At 40.3% G+C, this 21,961-nt stretch overlaps 1 protein-coding gene across 5 annotated transcripts in view; it reads right to left on the reverse strand.

Moving 5' to 3' along the window:
• KLHL32 (kelch like family member 32) overlaps positions 1-21,961 on the reverse strand; it is a gene marked incomplete at its 3' end in the record, with an annotated part of 175,979 nt that overhangs the window by 77,497 nt on the left and 76,521 nt on the right. For 3 of the 5 annotated variants that reach the window (XM_080938721.1, XM_080938723.1, XM_080938719.1), the window contains one exon: positions 15,901-15,999. The exons of the other annotated variants lie outside the window; for them this stretch is intronic. In XM_080938721.1, coding sequence (XP_080794847.1) covers positions 15,901-15,999 — 99 coding nt within the window. The remainder of the gene's footprint in view (positions 1-15,900; positions 16,000-21,961) is intronic. 5 annotated transcript variants of the gene reach the window in all.

Raw genomic sequence — 21,961 nt, forward strand, 5'->3', positions numbered from 1 at the left:
CTGTGGGAAGAGGAGACATATGTAAGCCAAGGACTTAGAATGTTAAGAATGAAAAGATGACCATAGGAAAAACAGCCTACATGAAAGGGGGTCCACACAAGTTTTTACGGAAGTGTACAAAGTTCCCAAAGATTGCAGCACAACACTTGAGCAGCCAATTATCCGAAGGCAAAATCATGCTAAAGAGATGGGAACTTTCATGTCCTAGACAACCTTTGTGTGTCAGACTAAGAGGAATGAACACTATAGCAAAGACTACAGACAACTATCAAACAGTGAATGATTTTAAGTAAGAGTATAAAGAGTTTGTTATGGGGAGGTTAATGGATTGAGAATTACTTTTTAATACCAATCACCTAGAACACCGAGGAAAGAACTGGAGCAATGGTGAAGTTCATTAGTTTGCAAGCAGTTTCTCTAGTCTAGAAGTAACAAGGGCCTAAATTAGAAGATGGTGTCACAGGAATAGAAACAGAAAGAAATAACTAGAAACAGAACCGTGCAGTCGGGAAGTAACACTAATGTTGGCCAAGGCAGAGGGAAGATTCTAGGATGACTCCTGGTCTTTGTCATGACTTTTGTTAAAAAGCCTAAAGAATATCCAGAAGAAGGAACTCAGGAGAGAGAGGCCTGGAGGTGACAAAGTGTGCTGTCCTTGGGATACAGTAAGGCAGAGATACATAAAAGAGATAAGAAAAAGGCCACTAGGAAATAGAAAGCTATATAAGATTTTAGGGAAAAACGTTGTGTTGATTAAAAGACTAAAAGCATGTTCAACAGTGTTGCAGTGATGATCTCAAGTTGGGAACAGGATTAAGTTCCTGCAAGAGAGTCCAAGGGAAAGAATGATGCGCACCTCAAGGACAGAATTGCCAACTGGAAGATACGGTACCACATTTGTGAACGATCTTAGAGGCCAAAGCAATAAAGTCGAGCCAGAATCAGAAACTCATGGAGCAATCTCGGGTTTCCAATTCGGGTGACTAAAGGCATGTGAAGGAAGAAATACTCAGTTAAAGCTGAAGGGGTTTGAGCTTCAGAAAAGAGGGCACACATCCCACTGTGTGTAAAAACAGACAATTGGAAGGTAGTGTGAGAATGAGCACCTCTAAGGAAACACAGATTTCCTTTTAACCACCCCCAATGTCAAGTGGTGTGTCCAGAAGAAAACGAGATACGCATTTGGGTGCTTCATTTGCTGATTCTGAACGGCAGCATCCACAAGCTATTGGAAGAACTTTTATTTTTCAGAATAAAATGCATGCACAAAAGTCAGATTTGGGGATGAAAAGGCTGATTTTGGTTTTGTTTGTTGCCTGGATCACAAAAGTTAGCTTAAAATGGAAACTACAGTTATTGGAACAACCCTTCGAGATATCTTTCTTCTCTTTAAAAAACTCACAAAGAAAATATAGTTAACCCTAAATTACCCAACCATCAAATTAGAATGCTGAAGTTACTCTGTCAGCAGATAGCATACCCCGGGGCTGTGACTTGCTGGCATTCTTTGGTGTAGGCTTTCAACGTGAAAGCCAACACAATAACATAAGAAAAAATTAATTGGGACCCTGCAGTAGCTACAGAAGATCTCAGATGCATTCCTGGAGCCAAATATGAATGATGTTTGGCAAACCTGACTTTCTGGATTATCCGTGCTAGGTGACAAATATTCTTGATTAGAACAAAGAATTAGCAGGTGACTGACTTGGATTTGATACATCTCTAGCCTTCCTAATCATTTTCACTGAAAAAGGAAGCGAAAAGATTAAACTGTTTATAATATCTTTTTCAATATCTTTTTTTTAATATGCTCCAAATGCAAGGGTATCAGCTCAAGGAAAACATGGAATGGCATGCAGTTAATATACTGAACTACAACTATATTAAATATATATATGTGGGCATAATCACATATCTTCTCTAATAGAAAAAATAGCTGTGTTAGAGAAAAACAAATATGGGTTATAACTTTTCAACCTGGAGGATAAAATATTTTATACAGAATATCAACAGTATATTTAGAAATACTGCCAATTTAATAATTAAAATTATAATAACACATTTTTAGAAAGGAGACCCCAATAAGTCACTGCTGCGTTATTTAGTTTAAACATAATAATTCATTATAAGACTGTAAAATATATAAACTCCTAACTGTTAAGTTCAGTCACAGTAGAAAGTATTTCCAAGTAAACAAAATGTATTCAGTAGGTAAAGATAATAGAACACTGCTTAGATCATCTTGATATCATTATTTAATATATTAATATTGAAAAGCAGATAAAAATTACTGAATAAAGGTAAAACTTCTCTGCCCCCCCCACACACACATACTGAGTTCATGTCATGTGGAGACAGGGAAAGGAAATCTGGAATTGGTGGAAGATGAGGTCCTGGAGCCTGTATTCCAAACTTCCCAGGGCAAAAGCAGGGAAAGGCATTTGCTACTCATAGGGAACTCTGGAGGATGAGTCAGATGCTGCCTCAGAGTTTCAAGATCAGAGATAGTGCTTCCTGATGCTGCAACTTGAAAAATCTTTTCTTAATTAAAAGGGAAACCTTAAGATTGGTATTTTTCCAAAAAGAAACAAAATTACCCAGAAATCTCCCCCAAACACCCAGGAAAGGGAAAAAGTCTTTAAATGTTTGTGCCTTCACCAAAGAGAAAAAAGGGCCAATCTTCTTCTCTGTGGCCCACTTAGTGTACAGCTAACCGAGTTTGTAGAATGAAGTATGATCATGTTCACGGGACAAGATGGAGGACAGAGTTGGGGGCTGCCACCTACCCTAGAGATTCTCCTCAGGTTAGTTCTTGGCTACCCCAGGTAATTTTTACAAGTATTATACAGAGGACACCTTCCGTCTCAGGAAGTGAACAGTATAATGCATGTTGCAGAAGAAAACAAGACAAAACAAGAAACAAGCACCCTGTGTGTTTCTCCACAGAGATAAAATGCACCACCTCTGCCCCTGGAGTTCTCTCAGAACCCAGCAGCATGTCTCCTCTTGCAGGTCACGTCTTTCACATAAAAGTGCTAAACTAATGCCGCTTAATGACAAATTAATGTCCATGAATAAAAAATACACCTCTAATAGCATAGAGTAATTTGCCATTACAATATCATCATTGGACATGCCCCTGGTTTAATACGATGTATTTAATTCATAACCTAATGAGTGATATATAAAAAGAAGGAGATGAACCCTGCAATTACATTTATGTGAGTCTGTCACCTTATTTGTAAAACCTTAGAGTCATTTACATTCAAATTAGAACAAATGAGTGATTTCACAAAGTGCGGTGATAAATGACCATAGAAGCCCGAGACAAAACTGCATTTCCTGTGAGCACATTAACAGTTTCCTATTATTTGTTAAAAATTACAATGCATATTGCCCAGTGTGGTGTGAATAATGACTTTTTTACTGATTGGGTCAGAAGACTAATATGTAGCAAAATAAATAATTTTTCTTTCCATTTTCCTCGATTTTTCGCTTTAAAGGAACTACTGAATTTTGGTGGATTCACACTGCCACCTGCTGCCTACGAGCAGATACTGGCAGCCTGTTCCTATCACTGCTTCGATGGTTTTATTGGAAGAGCCTACGGGATGCTCGTTTTATTACTGCATTTCAGTTGCACGTCCTTATAAAAGCTGTGGTACCTGGTGAAACAAAAGATGCTCCTATTAATCAGACAAGAGAGCTTGTCGTGTTTGGTGAGAGGCACTAACCCTACAGAAGTTTCTCCCTTTCAAAGATGGCACCCTTGGCATCCTAACGGGTCGCTTTCGGGGGACAGAAAAAGCCTTTGCCTGCTACTGGGGGTCTCCCATTACCAGACTTCTCTACAGGCAAGTTCCCGTATTTAACATCTGCCTTGGGATCCTGCAAAAGGCAGGCTGGCTGGGGAAAGCCTGGGAAGGAACAGGACCAGCCATGGAGTTTTGTAGGTAAACTAGTATACTGACACGTACTAATGAACTGAGATACACCAACAGGTAGCAAGGGGCCATTTCTAAATTAAATCTACACATTAATTCTGAATGTAACTTCCTCTACTTGGATAAAAAAAAAAAAAAAAAAAAAAAAAAAAAAAAAAAAAAAAAAAAAAGGTCACTTGATTTATAGGGCTACTCGGCAGGGTGGAAATTCAAGCCTTTATAAACCACTAAGTGTTAACAGGCCCTCTGCAAATGCTGGCTCCCTTCCCTGGAAAGATAAGGCTACTCAAATGTGGCTTGCCGTGGACAGAAGCTAGAGACAAGAAAGCCACTTAGGAGTCACTCTTTCAGCAGGAACAGTGGGTGACCGATGAAAAGACATGGGGAGGCACGGGAGACATTTGGGAAGCTGACTCTAAAGCTGGACATCTAAAGCAACGCACTGGTTGATGGACAGCAAGCACATCAGTAGCACCCTTACAGCACATGATAGCTTATAATAGATAAAGCCTGAACTACTGATGTGCCACTTAGGTGGGAAACTCCAGCAGCCACTTCCTGGAAACCTACAACTCACTCTGGTCAGGAAAACAGAGAGGCAAACTCCGGATCCTCACCCTTCCCCCAGCTGCTCCAGTCCAGTTCCCAGTCTCAACCCTAGCACTGCATCAGACCACCCATTGAGGCCACCCATTTCTTCCCTCCTGTCACCATCTACAGTGGACTGCACAGATATTTCCCTACTAAACTCTTTCCCAACGCTTTGCTTTACCCCAGCCTCCAACTCCTGCAGGCACACCCTGGGACCCCACTGGCCACTCCAGCCAGGGAAGCAAGTAGGCAGGTTTCAGACCATCACCTCTCTTTCTACTCCTCCAAATCACCCCCCACCCCAGGTCATCTCCATCTCTACAGCAGAATATCCGCTATAGCTTCCCTTCCAGCCTTTATCTTCAGTCCATCATACAGATCTTCCCTCCAAACTTCCTTCCCCTCACCCCTTGCTTTGTCCATGCCTTCAATCCCACTAGGCAGGCACCCCATGGAAACCTACTGGCCACTCTGACCAGGAAAGCAAGTAGGCTAATGACAGATATTCACTTCTCCCTCCACTCTTCCAAGTCTAACCCTCCAGTCTTTTTAGATATTATCTCTTTCCCACAATCCCATCCCCTGCCTCTTTCCATTGCCTCCATGAAGGTGCTCCCTCTCCCAACCACCCTGTCCCACCTCAGCACCTTGGCATTCCCCTACACTGGGAAAATGAGCCTTTGCTGGTACAAAGGTCTCTCCTCCCATTGATGCCAGAGAATGCTATCCTCTGCTGCATATGTACCTGGGGCCACAGGTCTCTCCATTTGAACTCATTGGTTGGTGTTTTTGTCCCTGGGAGCTGTGGTGAGTTTGGATAGTTGATAATGTTGTTCTTCCCATGGGGTTGCAGACCTTTTAAGCTCCTTCACTCCTTCCTCTAGCTCCTTCATTGGGGTCCTCGTCTAATCCTCCTGTCTTATCTCCAGCTCTGTAGCAGAACTTCTGCTCTGGCATCTTATCTCATTGCTTCCATTCCCAAGGTATTCAATAAGCAGATCCTCCTGAAACATCACACTCTCCTTCCTTCTTGGAATTCTGCCCCATCAACTCCAGGACATTCCACTCCCAAGTATCAGCTCCCAAAACCCAGAAACTCAACTTACCTGGAAATCCCAGTGCCCACACCTATAAGGACTTCGTAAGATTTTCCTACAGGCAACACACAGTTGCCAAACTCTCCTAAGAACCGAAGAGCAAACAAAACTCAAGGATAAAACACCCATCCTGATAAGGAAGTGATCAGATATAAGCACTAGAATTGCAGTCTTCTGTTGCTGGATGCTTAGAAGCTATCATAAAAACACAGCCAAAACAGCCAGGAAAACCCCAAATGTTTTAATTAGCGCCCAGCAACCCCACTACAGCAGGCCCTGAATATTCAAACATAACTGAAGCACAAGAAAGAGACCTTAAAATACCCTTTATGAATAGGATAGATGTCCTTAAAGAAGAAGCAAGTCCCTTCAAGAACGTATAAAAAACAAACAGTGGAATGAAACCGATAAAGCCATGCAAGAACTGAAAGTGGAAGTAAAATCAATTAAACAGACACACACACACACACACACACACACACACACACACACACAAACTGATGGGGAACCTGGAAATGAAAAATTGAAGACTTTGAACAGGAAACTCAGAGGCAAGTTTCACCAGCACGACACAGGATCTGCAACACAGCAGCTCAGGCATTGAAGACAAAAATAGAATATATGAATACCTCAGTGAAAGAAAACTATAAATCTACAAATCTCCTGGCACAAAATATCTAGGACATCATTTAAGATTAAATATAAAAATAACAGGACTAGAGGAAGGAGAAGAAACACAAGGCAAAGGCACAGAAAATATTTTCAACAAAATTGTAGAAAATTTCCTACCATAAGGAACAAAAGGCTACCAAAGTGCAAGAAGCACACAGAACACCAAATAGGCTGGACCAGAAAAGAAAGGCCCCTCAGCACATAACAATCAAAACACTCTATGCACAGAACAAAGAAGGAATATTAAAGTCTGGAACAGGTATAGACCAAGTAACAAGTAACCAAGGCAGACTGTTTAGAACAGCACCTAACTTCTCACTGGAGACTCTAAAAGCTAGAAGCATCTGGACAGATCTGCTGTAGACTGAGAGACCAAACATGCGACCGCAGGCCCTGCCCCCAGACTACCATACCTGAAAAACTTTCAATCACCATAGATGGGGAAAATATGACAATCCATAATAAAGTCAAATTTAAGCAATGTCTACATATAAATAGAGCAGTACAGAAGACACTAAAAGGTAAATAAAGTCTAACCTAAAGAGGTTAACTACATACAAAAAAACACAGGGAATAAATAATTCCATGCCAGCAAAGTCAAAAATTTATTCTTAATGTCACACACCACCACCACCGACAGCCAACAACAATAACAAAACAGACACTGATCATTGATAACTTTCAACATTAGAGAAAAAGCCATAGATAAATAGCATATACGGGAAGACAAGATTCTAGCCTTCTGCTACATCCAAGGAATATGCCTGAACTTTATGGAAAGATATCACCCCAGGGTAAAAGTATGGAAGAAGATATTCCAAGTTAATAGACTTAAGAAACAAGCTGGTAAATCTATGTTAATATCTGACAAAACAAACTTCAAGCCAAAACTAATTAGAAGACATAGGAAAAGGATAGTATATACTTATCAATGAAAAGAAATACACCAAAGAGCCATTAAAATTCTTAATGTTTATACCCCAAGCACAAGGGCAACCAAGTTTGTAAAAGAAACACTACTACAACTTAAATCACATACTGAGCCTCACACATTGATACTGGGAGATGTCACTAACACATTCTCCTCAATAGTCATCAGACAAAAACAAAACAGAGAAAGGATTAAGTTAGTATAGGACAAATGGACCTAAAGTCACCCAAACACAAGAGAATTACACCTGCTCAGCACTTCCTGAAACTTTATCCAAAACTGACCACATACTGGGATGCAGAACAAGTCTCAACAGATACAGGAAAATTGAAATAATTCTTTGCATCCTATCTGACCACCAGAGATTTTTTTTTAAATCTATTGAATATTCTCTGTATTTACATTTCAAATGTTATACCCTTCGCCCCCTCCCCACTTCCCTCCCTCCTTCCCCTCAACTTGATTCCATGAAGGTGCTCCCTCTCCCTATCACCCTCTCTACCTCAGTGCTTTAGCTGATGATGATGCTGTTCTTCCCATGGAGGTGCAAATCTTTCAGCTATTACAGTCTTTTCTCTAGCTTTTTTCATTGGGGTCCCCGTGTTCAGTCTGATGGTTAGCTGCAAGCATCCTCAATTGTATCTGTATGACTCTGGGAGAGCCTCAGAGGAGACATCTATGTCTGGTTCTGGCCAGTAAACACTTTTTGACGTCATAAATAGTGCTTTGGTTTGGTGGATGCATATGGGGTGGTTCTCCAGGTGAGGCAGTCTCTGTAGATCTTTTCTTCAATCCTTGTTCCTCTATTTGACCTTGTATTTTCTCCCCTGAGAGTTTTGTTCTCCCTTCTAAGAAGAACTGAGGCATCCAAATTCTGGTCTTTCTTCTTTTTGAGCTTCATAAGGTCTGTGAATTGTTTCTTGAGTATTCAGAGCTCTTTTTTGGGGGGAGGGGGGAATAGTATCTGCATATAAGTGAGTATATACCATGAGTTTTCTTTTGTGACTGGGTTATCTCACTCAGGATGATAGCTTCAAGTTCCATCCATTTGCCTAGGAATTTCATGAACTCATTTTTAATAGTTGAGTAGTATTCCATTGTGTAAACGTACCACAATTTCTGAATCCATGCCTCTGTTGAGGGACATCTGTGTTCTTTCTGGCTTCTGCCTATTAAAAATAAGGCTGCTATGAACATTGTTGAGCATGTGTCCTTGTTAGATGTTGGAGCATCTTTTGGGTATATGCCCAGGAGTGGTATAGCTGGGCTTTAGGTAGCACTATGTCCAATTTTCTGAGGAACCGCCAGACTGATTTCCAGAGTGGTTTGACCTCCAGAGATTAAAGCTGGACATCAATATCAGAAACAATAGGAAGCTTACAAACTCATGGAAATTGACCAACTTACCATGAATATAGAATGGGCAAGAAAGAGATTAAAAAAGAAATAAAGGCTTTCTAGAACTCAGTAAAAATGAATACATAACATACCCAAACTTATGGGACACAATGAAGGCTGTTCTAACAAGCTTTGTACTAACTACCCACTCAAAAATTGGAGAGATCCCATACTAACAATTTAAAAGTATACCTGCAAGCTCTACAACAAGAACAAATAAAATCACACCCCAATAAAGCAAATGGCAAGAAATAACCAAATTCAGCTAGGGAATCCATGAAATAGAAAAAAACAAACAAGCATGCAAAAAAAAAAAAAAAGAGTCAACAAAAGAGTTGATTCTTTGGAAAAAATCAATAAATCTTATATTTATAAATATATATTCATATACAATGTATATAGATTTATAAATAATATTCATCATTTCATTATCCTAATTAACTAAAAAGAAAGAAAGTAAATCAAAATGAACAGAGTTAGAAATAAAGGAGGCAGGGAATATAACAAGAGACACCAAGGAAATTTAGAGAATCATAAGGACACAAGGAAATTTACAGCAAGCTCATAGTCAACATCAACGTAAATAGAGAGATACTCAAAGCCGTTCCACTGAAATCCGGGAACAAGAGAAGGTTGACCTCTCCATGTATTCTCACTCAATACAGTTCTTGAAGTCTTAGCTATCGCAATACAAAACTGAAGGAGATCAAAGGGATACAAAATGAAAAGGAAGATGTCAAAGCATGTTTATTTGCAGACAGTAGGCTGGCATGCATAAGTGACCTGAAAAGAAACTCCTGTAGCTGATAAACACTTTCAGAAAAATAGCTAGCTATAAAATTAACTCACAAAAACCATTAGCCCTCCTATATGCAAACGATCTGAGTAAGAGATCAGGGAAACAACACCTATCATTCTAGCCTCAAATAATCCAAAGTATCTTGGGATATCTTTATCCAAGCAAGTGGACAAAACATTTAAATAACCGAAAAAAACCATCTAAGAAGATATCAGAACATGGAAAGATCTCTTATCATGTTTCTATAGGATTAATATAATAAAAACAGCCTTCCTACTAAAGCAATCTACAGATTTAATGTAATCTCTCCATCAAAATTCTAATTTCTTCACATGTCTTGAAAAAATAGTTTTAAGCTTCATATGGAAATCCCAAGCTAGATAAAAACACCCAGGAGTAGGAAGAGGAGGAGGATGAGAAAGAGAAGGAGGAGAAAGAGAAGGAAAAGAAAGAGAAGGAAGAGAAAGAGGAGGAGGATGAAGAAGAGGAGGAGGAGGAAGAGGAGGAAGAGGAAGAGAAAGAGGAGGAGGATTACTAGAGGTCTTACCATCTCTGATTTCAAGTTCTACCACAAAGCTATAGAAATAAAAATGTAGACACACTATTTTTGTGTCTGTATTGGCACAAAAACAGACAAAATGATCAACAAAATCATAGTGAAGACTCATATAGAAAGTCACACACCTGTAAACACATGATCTTTGATAAAGAGGTCAGAAATACACACTAGAAATAAGACAGCATCTTTATCAAATGGTGCAGGTCAAACTGGAGGGCTGCATGTAGAAGAATGCAAATAGATTCATACTCTTCTCCTAGCATAAAACTCAACTCCAAATAGATCAAAGACCTCAACATAAAACCAAATATACTGAACCTGACCAAAGTGAAAGTGGAGAATAGCATTGAACTCACTGACACAGATAAAAGACTTTCTGAACAGAATGCCAATAGCACAAAGACTGACAATTAACAAATGGTACCCATGAAACTGAAAAGCTTCTACATGGCAAAGGACACCATCATTCCAACAAAGCTGCAGCCTACAGAATGGGAAAAGTGTTTGACCAACTATACCTCTGATAGAGCATTAGTGTCCACAATACATAAAGAACTCAAGAAGCTAGACATCAAGAAAAAAAAAAATAACCGAATTTTTAAAAAATGAATTAAGATTTAAACAGAGAATTCTCAATGGGGGAAACACAAGTGGCTGAGAAACAGTTAAATAACTGTTTCTTGGTCATCAAAGACATGTAAATTAAAACTACTTTGAAATCATCTCACACCTGACAAAATGGTTAACATCAACAAAACAAGTGACAGCTCTTGCTGGTGAGGATGTGGAGAAAGAACAGCATTCTTTACTGTCGGAGTGCAAACTCACACAGCCACTAGAGAAATCTGTGCGGTGGTTCCTCAGGAAGACAGGAATTAGTCTACTCCACGATCCAGCGATCACTCTTGAGTACACACACAAAGGACCTTTATCCTGCCACAGAGACACTCACTCAATCATGTTCACTGCTGCTCTATTCACAAAAAAGCCAGACATTGAAAATAGCCCAGTGCTCCTCCACAGAACAATGGATAAAGAAAACGTGGTACATTTACATAACAGAGTATTACCTGGTTCTTTAAAAAAAATGACATTATAAATTTCCATGCAAATGAATGGAACTAGAAAAAAAAAACCACCCTAAGTGAGGTAACCCAGACTCAGAAAGACAAATATGATATGTATTCGCTTATATGTGGATTATATTATATGTAGAGTTATTAAGTCAATGATAATTAAGCTAAAAATCCACAGAAACACAAACCATAGCATAGAGAAGGAGCTAGAGAAAGTAGATCTCATCAGGAAAGGTAAATAGAACAGATATTTATGTATGAGGAGGGTCTGGAATGGGAGGATCTGATGGTGAGGGCTTATGTGAGGGAAAATGTAGAAAGACATCTAAAATTAAGGGGCATATGTGGGGTAGTATAGAAACTTAACACAGCAGAAACTTCCTAAAATACATACAAATAATAAGGCAATTGAAATAAAAAACACCAAATAATGAGTGAGACAGAGTCCTAACTGGCCATCTCTTGTAGCCCAAAGCTTCCAGCACCAGGGCTATACCTAACGGAGTTGTTGGTCAAAGAGGACCCATGGGAGTTCTTAAACTACCCAGGCTGTTGCCAAGACTCACTCTCCAGAAACCATCAACAAGTCCCCATTGTGGAACACCTCTACACAACTCATTGAACGGAGGTGGAGCTGGTGCATACATAAAGCCTTCACCCACATGTTCCAGTGGCTTTGGTACAGAAAGGTATCAACGGAGAAATATAAACACCAACCCATTCACAATCCCTTCATAAACCACTGTGTGCCTACTACAAGACATGCTAGGGTAACAGTGTCTGAACGTTTATGGGAGTAATCAACTAATAACTGATCCACCTTCCGATCCACTCCCCAAGATGGAACCTATTCCCAACACTGCTTGGACGATCAGGAACCTAAGAAGAGATACCCCAGAGTCCTAGAATAACACCAAATAATACTAGTCTAAATAAAAAGATGTGGTGATAAAATGACTCCTAACGTCATTCTGCTATAGTCACAGATCTGCTATAGTGCATTGTTCAGCCGGCATCAGAGAAGCTTCCTCCTGCAGCGGATGGGACCTGCAGCCAGATTGTGCAGAGTGAGATACCTTTAATAGGATACCTCTGTCTCCATCTAACCGCTCCCCTCAGAGAGTTCAGGGAACCCCGTGGGAGAGAACACAGAAAGAATATAGGGGCCAGAGAGGTTGGAGGACACCAAGAAAACAAGGCTCTCTTAATAAACATGAACAAAGCTCATATGAACCCACAGATACTGAGGCAGCAGCAGGCATAGGGCAGGCATGCATCTGTACCAGGTCCTGCTCAAATATCTTATGACTTCCGGTTTACTTTTTTAGAGGATTCCTGAGTGTGGGAATGAGTGGGTCTCCGGTTCTTGTGCCTGCTCTTGGGCTCTTTTCCATCGGTTGCTCTGCCTTGTCCAACTTTGATGTTTTAGTTTTTTGTTTCATCATATCATATTTTATTTCCTTATCTTTAAAAGAAAGAAATGGATGAATGCATGAATGAAAGAAAACTACAGTAAAGACTAACAACTGACTTGTTGTTTATACCTGCTGGAGAGGGAAAATCCGTCTTCTCCAATGGAGTGACACTGGGTATGTCACCTACTCCAGCATATGCCACACCATCAGGAGTAGTTGACCACTGGATAGTGGACTCCACAGGAGCTTTCTCATTTTTGTTTGGTTTGGTTCTGTTTTTGGTGTGTGTGTGTATGTGTCTCTGTGCATGCTTTTATTTGGTTACAGTTTGGTGAGATACTGTTGTTTCTTTCTCAGTAGTGTTTTATATTGTTTTCTTGCTTTGGGGAGGTTTTGTTGTTATATTGATTTTTTTTGTTTTGTTTGTTTGTTTTGAGAAAGAAGCTGAAGTTGGGTAGGGAGGGAGGGAGAGAGACTCTGGAAAGACCTGTGGCAAGAAAAAATATGATCAAAATATATTTAACTTGTTCTAAATAATAAAAACGTACATAAACATACGGTTGGAGAAGTTTGTCAGTTAATACGAAATTACTGGAAAGTCTGAACGTGTGGACACATGCTGTAGTCCTAACACACTACCGGCTGAGCAGAAGCATTGGTGAGGTAGAGGCAGGCCCGGGGTAGCCTGTTTCCAAAAAACAAAATAAACAACAACAAAAGTCCAGAATTTAGCCGGGAAAGACTAGAGTTTGAGAAAGAGCTCAGTAGAGCTGTGGACCTCTGCCGTGTAGGGCTGATCACTCCGGAAGAGCGCTCCAGGGTTTTCCTCAGAATGCGTGCATGCAAATGTGAACGCTGAAAGGCAAGGCCACTCACACAGTTGACGGATGCCGTCCTCGGCAATTACTCTTTAATCAACTGCTTTAATTTCTAGAGAAGGTTTTAGAGGAATACAGAGGACAGGGGAGAAAAAAGAATCGACCTGGGCTGGGGATCTCTTTGAAAAGGCAGGGGAAGGAGTCCACACTATGATCTGGAAGTTTCTTCTCCAGGCATGGGGATGGGGTGGGGATAGGAATGGGGGATACTGCATCAGCGTTGCTGGGTCAGAAGTTACCAAGGTGTCTGCTAATGGCTGAGGAGGCCCAGGGATCTTCTGCAAAGGGTTCTCCTTGGGCAGGTTTAATGAGTACTGGTTAAAGAACGGGGGCTCCTAGAAGAATCACCTATAAGCACAACATCTGGCGTGAACCATTGCTAACAAGGCAGGTGTTCTACAATGGAAGGGCAGAACAACATTTGTGAAACTGGCGAGCTTCAGCCATCTTTAAGAAGCCTGAGTAGTAACTTTTCACAGAATGTAACTTTATTCAGACTGAGCTTTGACTTTTCACAGAATGTAACTTCATTCAAACTAAACTTTGACTGGAGAGAGACACATGGAAGAGAGCAGCTGCAAAGGGCACAGTGACTGAGGTCACCAAGTGCACATGACCTTCCGGTCTTCATCTGGGATTCTCACTTATAAAGAAGACATCTAGCTATACATAAACAAGCATGATGATTTGTCTCTGTATCACCAACAGTTATAAGACTGTAACAGAGCTCCCGCCTGGGTACCACTGAGTATCGTCTGCCACAAGAAAGTGAATCCAGTTGAGCTTCTTAAAGCTCAAGTAGTTGTATTTGATGTAGAAATGTCAAATAAAAATAATTTCAATTTCAAAGCCAAACACACACAGTTCTGACAACTTGTAAACTTTCTAGATGGTTCATGTTGACAACTAGCAAAAAGAAATTGGAAACGGCTCTCCCATATCATCAGAAACTACTGAGGAGAAAAGGAAGGAAAACCAGATAAAAATAGTTAAACAGTACTGTCAGGTGAAATGCACTGAGATAATAAAGATTTCATATTCTGTGTTTAAAATCTTCCTTAGGTGAATATGGCTGATACTCCCCACACTGACACTTTCCGAAGGGCTGCTTCCTGTTTCTCAGGTTTGTCAGGAAACAAACAAACAACAAAACAGAAAAAGGATGCCTCATGAGGCAGCTCTGAAGATTCCACAGTGGGGAGGGAAGCAGGGTGAAAGACAAGAGCCCAGTCACAGCACACTCGGACACGGTCAGAATTACAGGAAATGTCAGGTACACAGAGACGATGCCAGAACAGAAGTGTGCAGATTCATTATTTTGATTACTGTGCTCTGTTACTATATTCTAACAAATGCAAGGAAGGGACAATGAGACCACGGGGCAAATGGAGGAAGGGAACGGTGATGCTCATAAGTTGTTCTCTCTCTCTCTCTCTCTCTCTCTCTCTCTCTCTCTCTCTCTCTCTCTCTCTCTCTCTCTCAGGAAGGGACTGTTAATGACAAAAAGTCCAGAAGACTTGTCCTCAAAGACATCAGAGCACATGGACCTCTTTAGTCCCTCCCCATCCTTAAGTTTCTGAATAAAACAGTTTAATCACTCTCCAAAGTAAGCAAGTAAATCACTTTAATCAAATGTAATCTTATGTGTAAAATAACAGTCTCAGAGACATGAGGCTTCCACGGCCATCCCATATTTTCCTGAAAATATTTTCCCCCAAGAGAAAAAATGATTTTACAAATTAGAAAGGTCCCTACAAGGAAGCTGGCTACACCATGAACCTCTGACCTTTTTTAATGTATAAATTTGTTGTGAGGAGTGAACATTTTGAAAAAATGAACATTTTGAAAACATGAGCAGCATAGTGTATATGAATTTTCTTTTCATCTCTCCCAGATTCATTCCAAAGCATCCAGCACAACAAGGAAAGGGTACACAGCTCATTCATCTATTTTCCCATCTTTACCCCTTGGAGTTCCCAGGATAATTAATTATATTTGACTACTGGGTCTTCAGTGCATGGTCAACATTTCTTGCATCTGTGGTCATTTCTACAACCAGTATTCCTTCAGGATTCTTTCTAGGATTCACCCTGTGGGGAGACCTGTACACGGATGCTGAATCAGTTTGCTGCTGAGGACAATGGTCACCTGGAGTGGACAGGTCACCGGGAGGAAGGACAACATATCCATGTCCATGAGAGGACACAGAAACTGTAGGTATCTTTCTAGGATTCTTTTATCTGTGTCCTCTAGAGCCTATAAGCACATGCTAGGTTGTACAAACACATACACACACATGTATACATGTACACACAAATGACACAAACACACATGCACACATAAACACATACACATACAGACACACACACATGCATACATACACACACATGTATGCACACACAGAGACAGACAGACACACACACCAGATGCACATACATGTGCATACCTATGGTGTAGTTTTTCTATCAGTTGGTAGGAAACAGTTTGACAACGTCAGGACAAGGGCATCTGAAGGGCAATTAAGATGGAAGCACACATACCTGGATAAGATAGTGGGAACACAAATTGAGAAGTTCCAACAGCTGTAGGTGACTGCCAGCTGCTAACACATCCTGGATCACTCCTGGCTCCAACAAAATCTGTTGTTGTTTTTCAATAAAGAGAAAGTGATCAGCTACAGGGCAATTGACATGGCACTGCTTAAGTTACAGATGCACCGTACTGTATTTAGACTGCTACTCTACACAGTTATTTGCATGAAAACTGTCACCATGAACGTCACTTGTATCTTTGTATCCTGATGATCATAAGACAGGCCCCTAACAAACAGGCAACTTCTTTGGTTTTTATGTGGGCCAACAGTTTTCCTACATCGAAAACTCTGCTTAGTTCCTGTTTTTGTAGAAAATACAAACATTTTTAAAGAACATAGTAGCCTCTTAGCATTCGTTCTGTAATCCAGTCATTCAGTTCATACTAAATTCTAGTTTTTCAAAGTATATTTCAGACTCCTGAGCTCAGTCACAGTTTAGGGAGCACGTGTTTTAGGGTAGGGCATTTGTATCTCCTCTGGACACATTTGTAGGTACTGTGAGAGAAGGGTGGGTATTGTGAGAGAGGGGCGGGGAATTGTGAGAAAGAGGTGGGTATTGTGAGAGAGAGGTGGGTATTGTGAGAGAGAGTTGGGTATTGTGAGAAAGAGGTAGGTATTGTGAGAGAGAGGCGGGTGTTGTGAGAAAGAGGTGGGTATTGTGAGAGAGGTTGGGTAGTGTAACAGAGGGTGGGTATTATGAAAGAGGGGTGGGTACTGTGAGAGAGAGGTGGGTATTGTGAGAGAGGGGTGGGTATTGTGAGAAAGAGGTGGGTATTGTGAGAGAGGGGTGGGTATTGTGAGGAAGAGGTGGGTATTGTGAGAGAGGGTGGGTATTATAAGAGAGGGGTGGGTATTGTGACAGAGGGTGGGTATTGTGACAGAGGGTGGGTACTGTTTTACTTACAAGCCCTGTACAATGACAACCTCTCATTGTCTGCATGTAGATTTTGTTTCTCTAGTCTTCTTTATTTCAAAGGCAGCTATCACATTTATGAAATCATGAGGTCACAAGAAAAGAGAACACGTCGTGCGTCTGGTGATAACCATTATCGGCATTTTTCTGGTTAAACCCATTTGACAGCTGCTACTAGCCCACTGAACAAGGCCAGAGGAAGCCACACACCACGATGAAGAAATTCACTCCTACAAGGCCTTCAGTCCTGTCCTAGTGGTCTGTCCTCACCCAGTTGTTCATAATCTGGCCACTGGACATCTATGTCCCCAAATCCACTGGTAAATCACTGCTATGTCCACGTGAAAACAGTAAGCAAAGGTAAGTGCACTTTTTCCAAATGGGACCATCCATATCATGACTCTCAGTCAATATTCTTTCTTGATTTTTCCTTACTTCCCTAACCATTCTCACTCCCAGTGTCTGAGCCTTGGAAATGAGCACAACTTGGTCCTTGGACCTTTCTCCCCTCTCTCGGCTCACTCTGTAATCCTGTGGCCTTAGCATCATTTAGCCTTTCTCTGTTCCTGTACCCCAGATCCTCATACACAATGGCAGGTAATGGATGAAGTTCTGAGTGTATCATGGGCATGGGTAGGGCATGTCTCAGATCCTTGGTAGAGTCAAAGCCGTCCCCAGATAAGGCTTGGAGACATGGAAAAGCCTTCCTTTGGTCCAAATACAACTGTTTATAAATGACTGGCCATTGCACAGTAACTACCATCCACAACTTCTTCTTCTTCTTGGATGACTGCAGCCCAAGACCCTCCTGCCCAAAGACGTCTAACTGACATTAGCTACCGCTGACTCCTTGTACCCCTGTATAAACCCGCCTCCTTGATTCATGTTATCAACCAAATCAGTCATTTCTACCTGAATCATTCTTCCTCAGGACATCAGCTTATTTCCATCCATCCTCCTTTAGACTTCTACCCAAACTGAGGTTCTGGGCTTCTGACGAAGTTAGTACCCTCCATCAAAGTGAGCACAGCCCACCCCATCCCACCTTTCTTTTGCATGTGTCTATGTGTCTGTATGTTCTTCATTCTCTAGATGTCTCAGTTGGACCAACCCCTAAAGATCCTGGCAACTTACTGCCACCACAGCATGGCCTCTTAGCTGTCTAGAGGGCAGCTCAAACTAAGCGTGCCGGAGACTAAACTCTTTATCTTGTCTACCACTTGACAAACCACTCCTTTTATGGTCCTGCCATCTCAGCAAAAACAAACAAACAAACAAACAAACAAACCAGAGCACTTTTTAGGCTGAATCTCCAGAGCCATTCTTCTTTCTTAAAAAAAAAATAAAATTATCCTTTGATAATTTTAGACATGAATATAACATGTTCATGTTGCACTCACTTTTAACTTGCTATTAATTCTTTTTTTCTTTGTGTCGCTATACACGTAACAAGCTCACTTATTAAAAGCGGAAGTTCAGCTTCCACTCGTTCTTTAGAGAGTAAAAGACAGCACCATCCAAGAGGCTTTCTTTTTCTGAGCAGCCTATGGAAAAGAGGATATCACTCCAAAATACACACATTATTTCCTATCTTTGCTTTCTTTTTCATAGCACCCACAATCTCTCGACACCTTGCACACTAGTTTGGTTGTTTTTTGTTTCTCTACACATAAGAACACCAGCTCCGGGAGAAAAGAAGTTTGTCCTGTTCTGTATCCACAGCACATACGAACCATGCCTAGGCATAGCAGACGCTCTGCATGGAGGTGCTCATTGAATTAAAACTTTGGATAAGTCACTGATTTTTACACACATGCGCATTTCAAAAATTTGTGTTATTAATTATTTTGACACAGAGAAAGAGAAAATGGAGATGTAACTCATATTTCTGGTTCATTGATGTAAACATGTGAAAAAGTTAAACAGGGGGGTCAAAAATGCAAATGCTCATCTTATTCTGGACATTTTTTCTTTACAGCTCTTTCTTTTCCTAGTAAGAAGAGAAATTTAAATTTCTGTAAATCCTCAAGGAATAAGCTTTGACTGACATTGAGGATATGAGTACATCTCCCATCAGAGGAGCAAGAATGGCGAACAGACTTGTAGAAGAGGCATGGCCTAAGGCAAAGAACAGGGAATAGACAGATTAGAAAGGCTGGGTTTAGCCTGTCAGTTGCGTTCCTTGCATGCATCTGGCATTCAGGATAACCTCCAAAGTGTGGTAATGCCAAATGCAAAGACAGATATCACAGAGAGACAAGATGAATATTCCATAGCACGTGTAATATGTCCACTGGGCTCACTGTGAGAAACCCTCATAGCAGAAGCCCATACTGGAATTGTGTTTGCCTTTGTTTCTAATTTTGTTCCATAGGCTCTTTTTCCTCCTCTAATTATAAGATTTTTTTAAACTTTATTTTAAAAAACAAAGATAAAAGAAAAAAATTTTAAACATTTTTGCATAAATGTATATAAATACATTTTTGTTAGTGCTTGGCTTTTTTTTTTTTTTTTAAGGTTTGATACTCTGCATTAAGGTCTTACTAGTTAAAATGTGCAAAAAGTACATGAAAACAGGATGTAACCCAGAATTAGTCAACGTTTTCTTGGTGTGTAAGGATTGGGCATAATGTTTTTTGTTTGTTTGTTTTCTTTTCTTTTCTTTTTTTCTTGAACTTCACACAGTCTGTGAGTTGTTTCTGGGCAGTCCGAGCCTCTGAGGTTAGCATCCTATCCTATGATAGTTAGTCAACTATCAGTGACTGCATATTATGTCTGTTCTTTTGTGACTGGGTTATCTCACTCAGGGTGATATTCTCTAGATGCAACCATTTTCTTAAGAATTTGGTTAAGTCATTGTTTCTGATAGCTGAGTAGTACTCCATTGTGTAAATGTACCACAATTTTTTTATCCATTCATCTACTGAAAGACATCTGGGTTTTTTTCCAGCTTCTGGCTATTATAAATAGAGCTGCTATGAACGTTGTGGTGCATGTATCATTGTTGTATATTGGAGTGTCTCTGGGTATATGCCCAGAAGTGGAATAGCTGGATCTTCAGGTAGTACTATGTCCAATTTTCTGAGGAATCACCAGACTGATTTCCAGAGTGGTTGTATCAGTTTACAACCACAACAACAGTGGAGAAGTGTGCCTCTTTCTCCACAACCTTGCCAATATCTGCTGTCATCTGAGTTTTGGACCTTGGACAATCTGACTGGTGTGAGGTGGAATCTCAGGGTTGTTTTGATTTGAATTTCCCTGATGGCTAAGGATGACAAGCACTTCCTTAGATGTTTCTCAGCCATTCCACATTCCTCAATTGAGAACGTGTTGTTTAGCTCTGTACCCCATTTTTTAATAGGGTTGTTTGATTCTCTGGTGTCTAGCTTTTTGAGTTCTTTCTATACCTTGGATATTAGGCCTCTATCTGAGGTGGAGTTGGTAAAGATCTTTTCCCATTCTGTTGGTTGCCGTTTTGTTTTCTTTACAATGTCCTTAGCCTTACAGAAACTTTGCAGTCTCATTAAGTCCCATTTGTTAATCTTTGACCTTAGAGCTTGAGCCATTGGTGTTTTGTTCAGAAAATTTTCTCCTGTGCCTATGTGTTCTAAGGTTTTCCCTACTTTCTCTTCTAATAGTTTCAGTGTATCTGGTTTAATGTGAAGATCTTTAATCCACTTACACTTGAGCTTTGTACAAGGAGATAAGAACGGGTCTATTTTCATTCTTCTGCATGCTGAGTGCCAGTTGGACCAACATCATTTGTTGAATAGGCTGTCTTTTTTCCATTGAATGTTTACAGCTTCTTTGTCAGAAATCAGATGACCATATACATTGAGGGCTCATTTCTGGATCTTCTATTCTATTCCATTGATCCACATGCCTATTTCTGTACCAGTATCATGCAGTTTTCAGCACAATTGCCTTGTAATATAGCTTGAGGTCAGGGATAGTGATTTCCGCAGATGTTTTCTTGTTGTTGAGGATGGATTTCGCTGTTCTAGGCCTTTTGTTATTCCATATGAAATTGCACATTGATCTTTCCAACTCAATGAAGAACTGGGTTGGAATTTTGATGGGGATTGCATTGAATCTGTAGATTGCTTTTGGTAAGATGGCCATTTTTAAAATGTTGATCCTTCCAATCCATGAGCATGGGAGATCTTTCCATTTTCTGAGATCTTCCTCAATTTCCTTCTTTAGAGGTTTGAAGTTCTTGTCATACAGGTCCTTCACTTGCTTAGTTAGAGTCACACCAAGGTATTTCATATTTTTTGTGACTATTGTGAAGGGTATCTTTTTTCTAATTTTTTTCTCCACATGTTTGTCCTTTGAATATAGGAAGGCTACTGATTTGTTTGAGTTAATTTTGTATCCAGCCACTTTGCTGAACTTGTTTATCAGCTGTAGTTCTCTGGTGGAATTTTTGGGGTCGCTCAAGTACACTATCATGTCATCGGCAAAGAGTGATGTTTTTATCTCTTCCTTTCCGATTTGTATCCCCTTGATCTCCTTTTGCTGTCTAATTGCTCCAGCCAGGACTTCCAGGACTATGTTGAATAGGTAGGGGGAGAGTGGGCAGCCTTGTCGAGTCCCTGATTTTAGTGGGATTGCTTCAAGTTTCTCGCCATTAAGTTTGATGTTGGCTGTTGGTTTGCTGTATATTGCTTTTATTATGTTTAGGTATGGGCCTTGGATTCCTGTTCTTTCCAGGACTTTTAACGTGAAGGGGTGTTGGATTTTGTCAAATGCTTTCTCAGCATCTAGTGAGATGACCATGTGATTTTGTTCTTTGAGTTTATTTACATGGTGGATTACATTGATGGATTTCCTTATATTAAACCATCCCTGCATCCCAGGGATGAAGCCTACTTGGTCATGATGAATGATAGTTTTGATGTGTTCTTGGATTCGGTTTGCAAGGATTTTGTTGAGTATTTTTGCATCAATGTTCATAAGTGAGATTGGTCTGAAGTTCATTTTCCATGTAGGGTCTTTGTGTGGTTTAGGAACGAGGGTTATTGTAGCCTCAAAAAATGAGTTAGGTAGTATTCCATCTGATTCTATCTTGTGGAATAGTTTGGAGAGTATT

Source organism: Micromys minutus (assembly GCF_963924665.1).
Source record: "Micromys minutus genome assembly, chromosome: 26".
Lineage (NCBI taxonomy): Eukaryota > Metazoa > Chordata > Mammalia > Rodentia > Muridae > Micromys > Micromys minutus.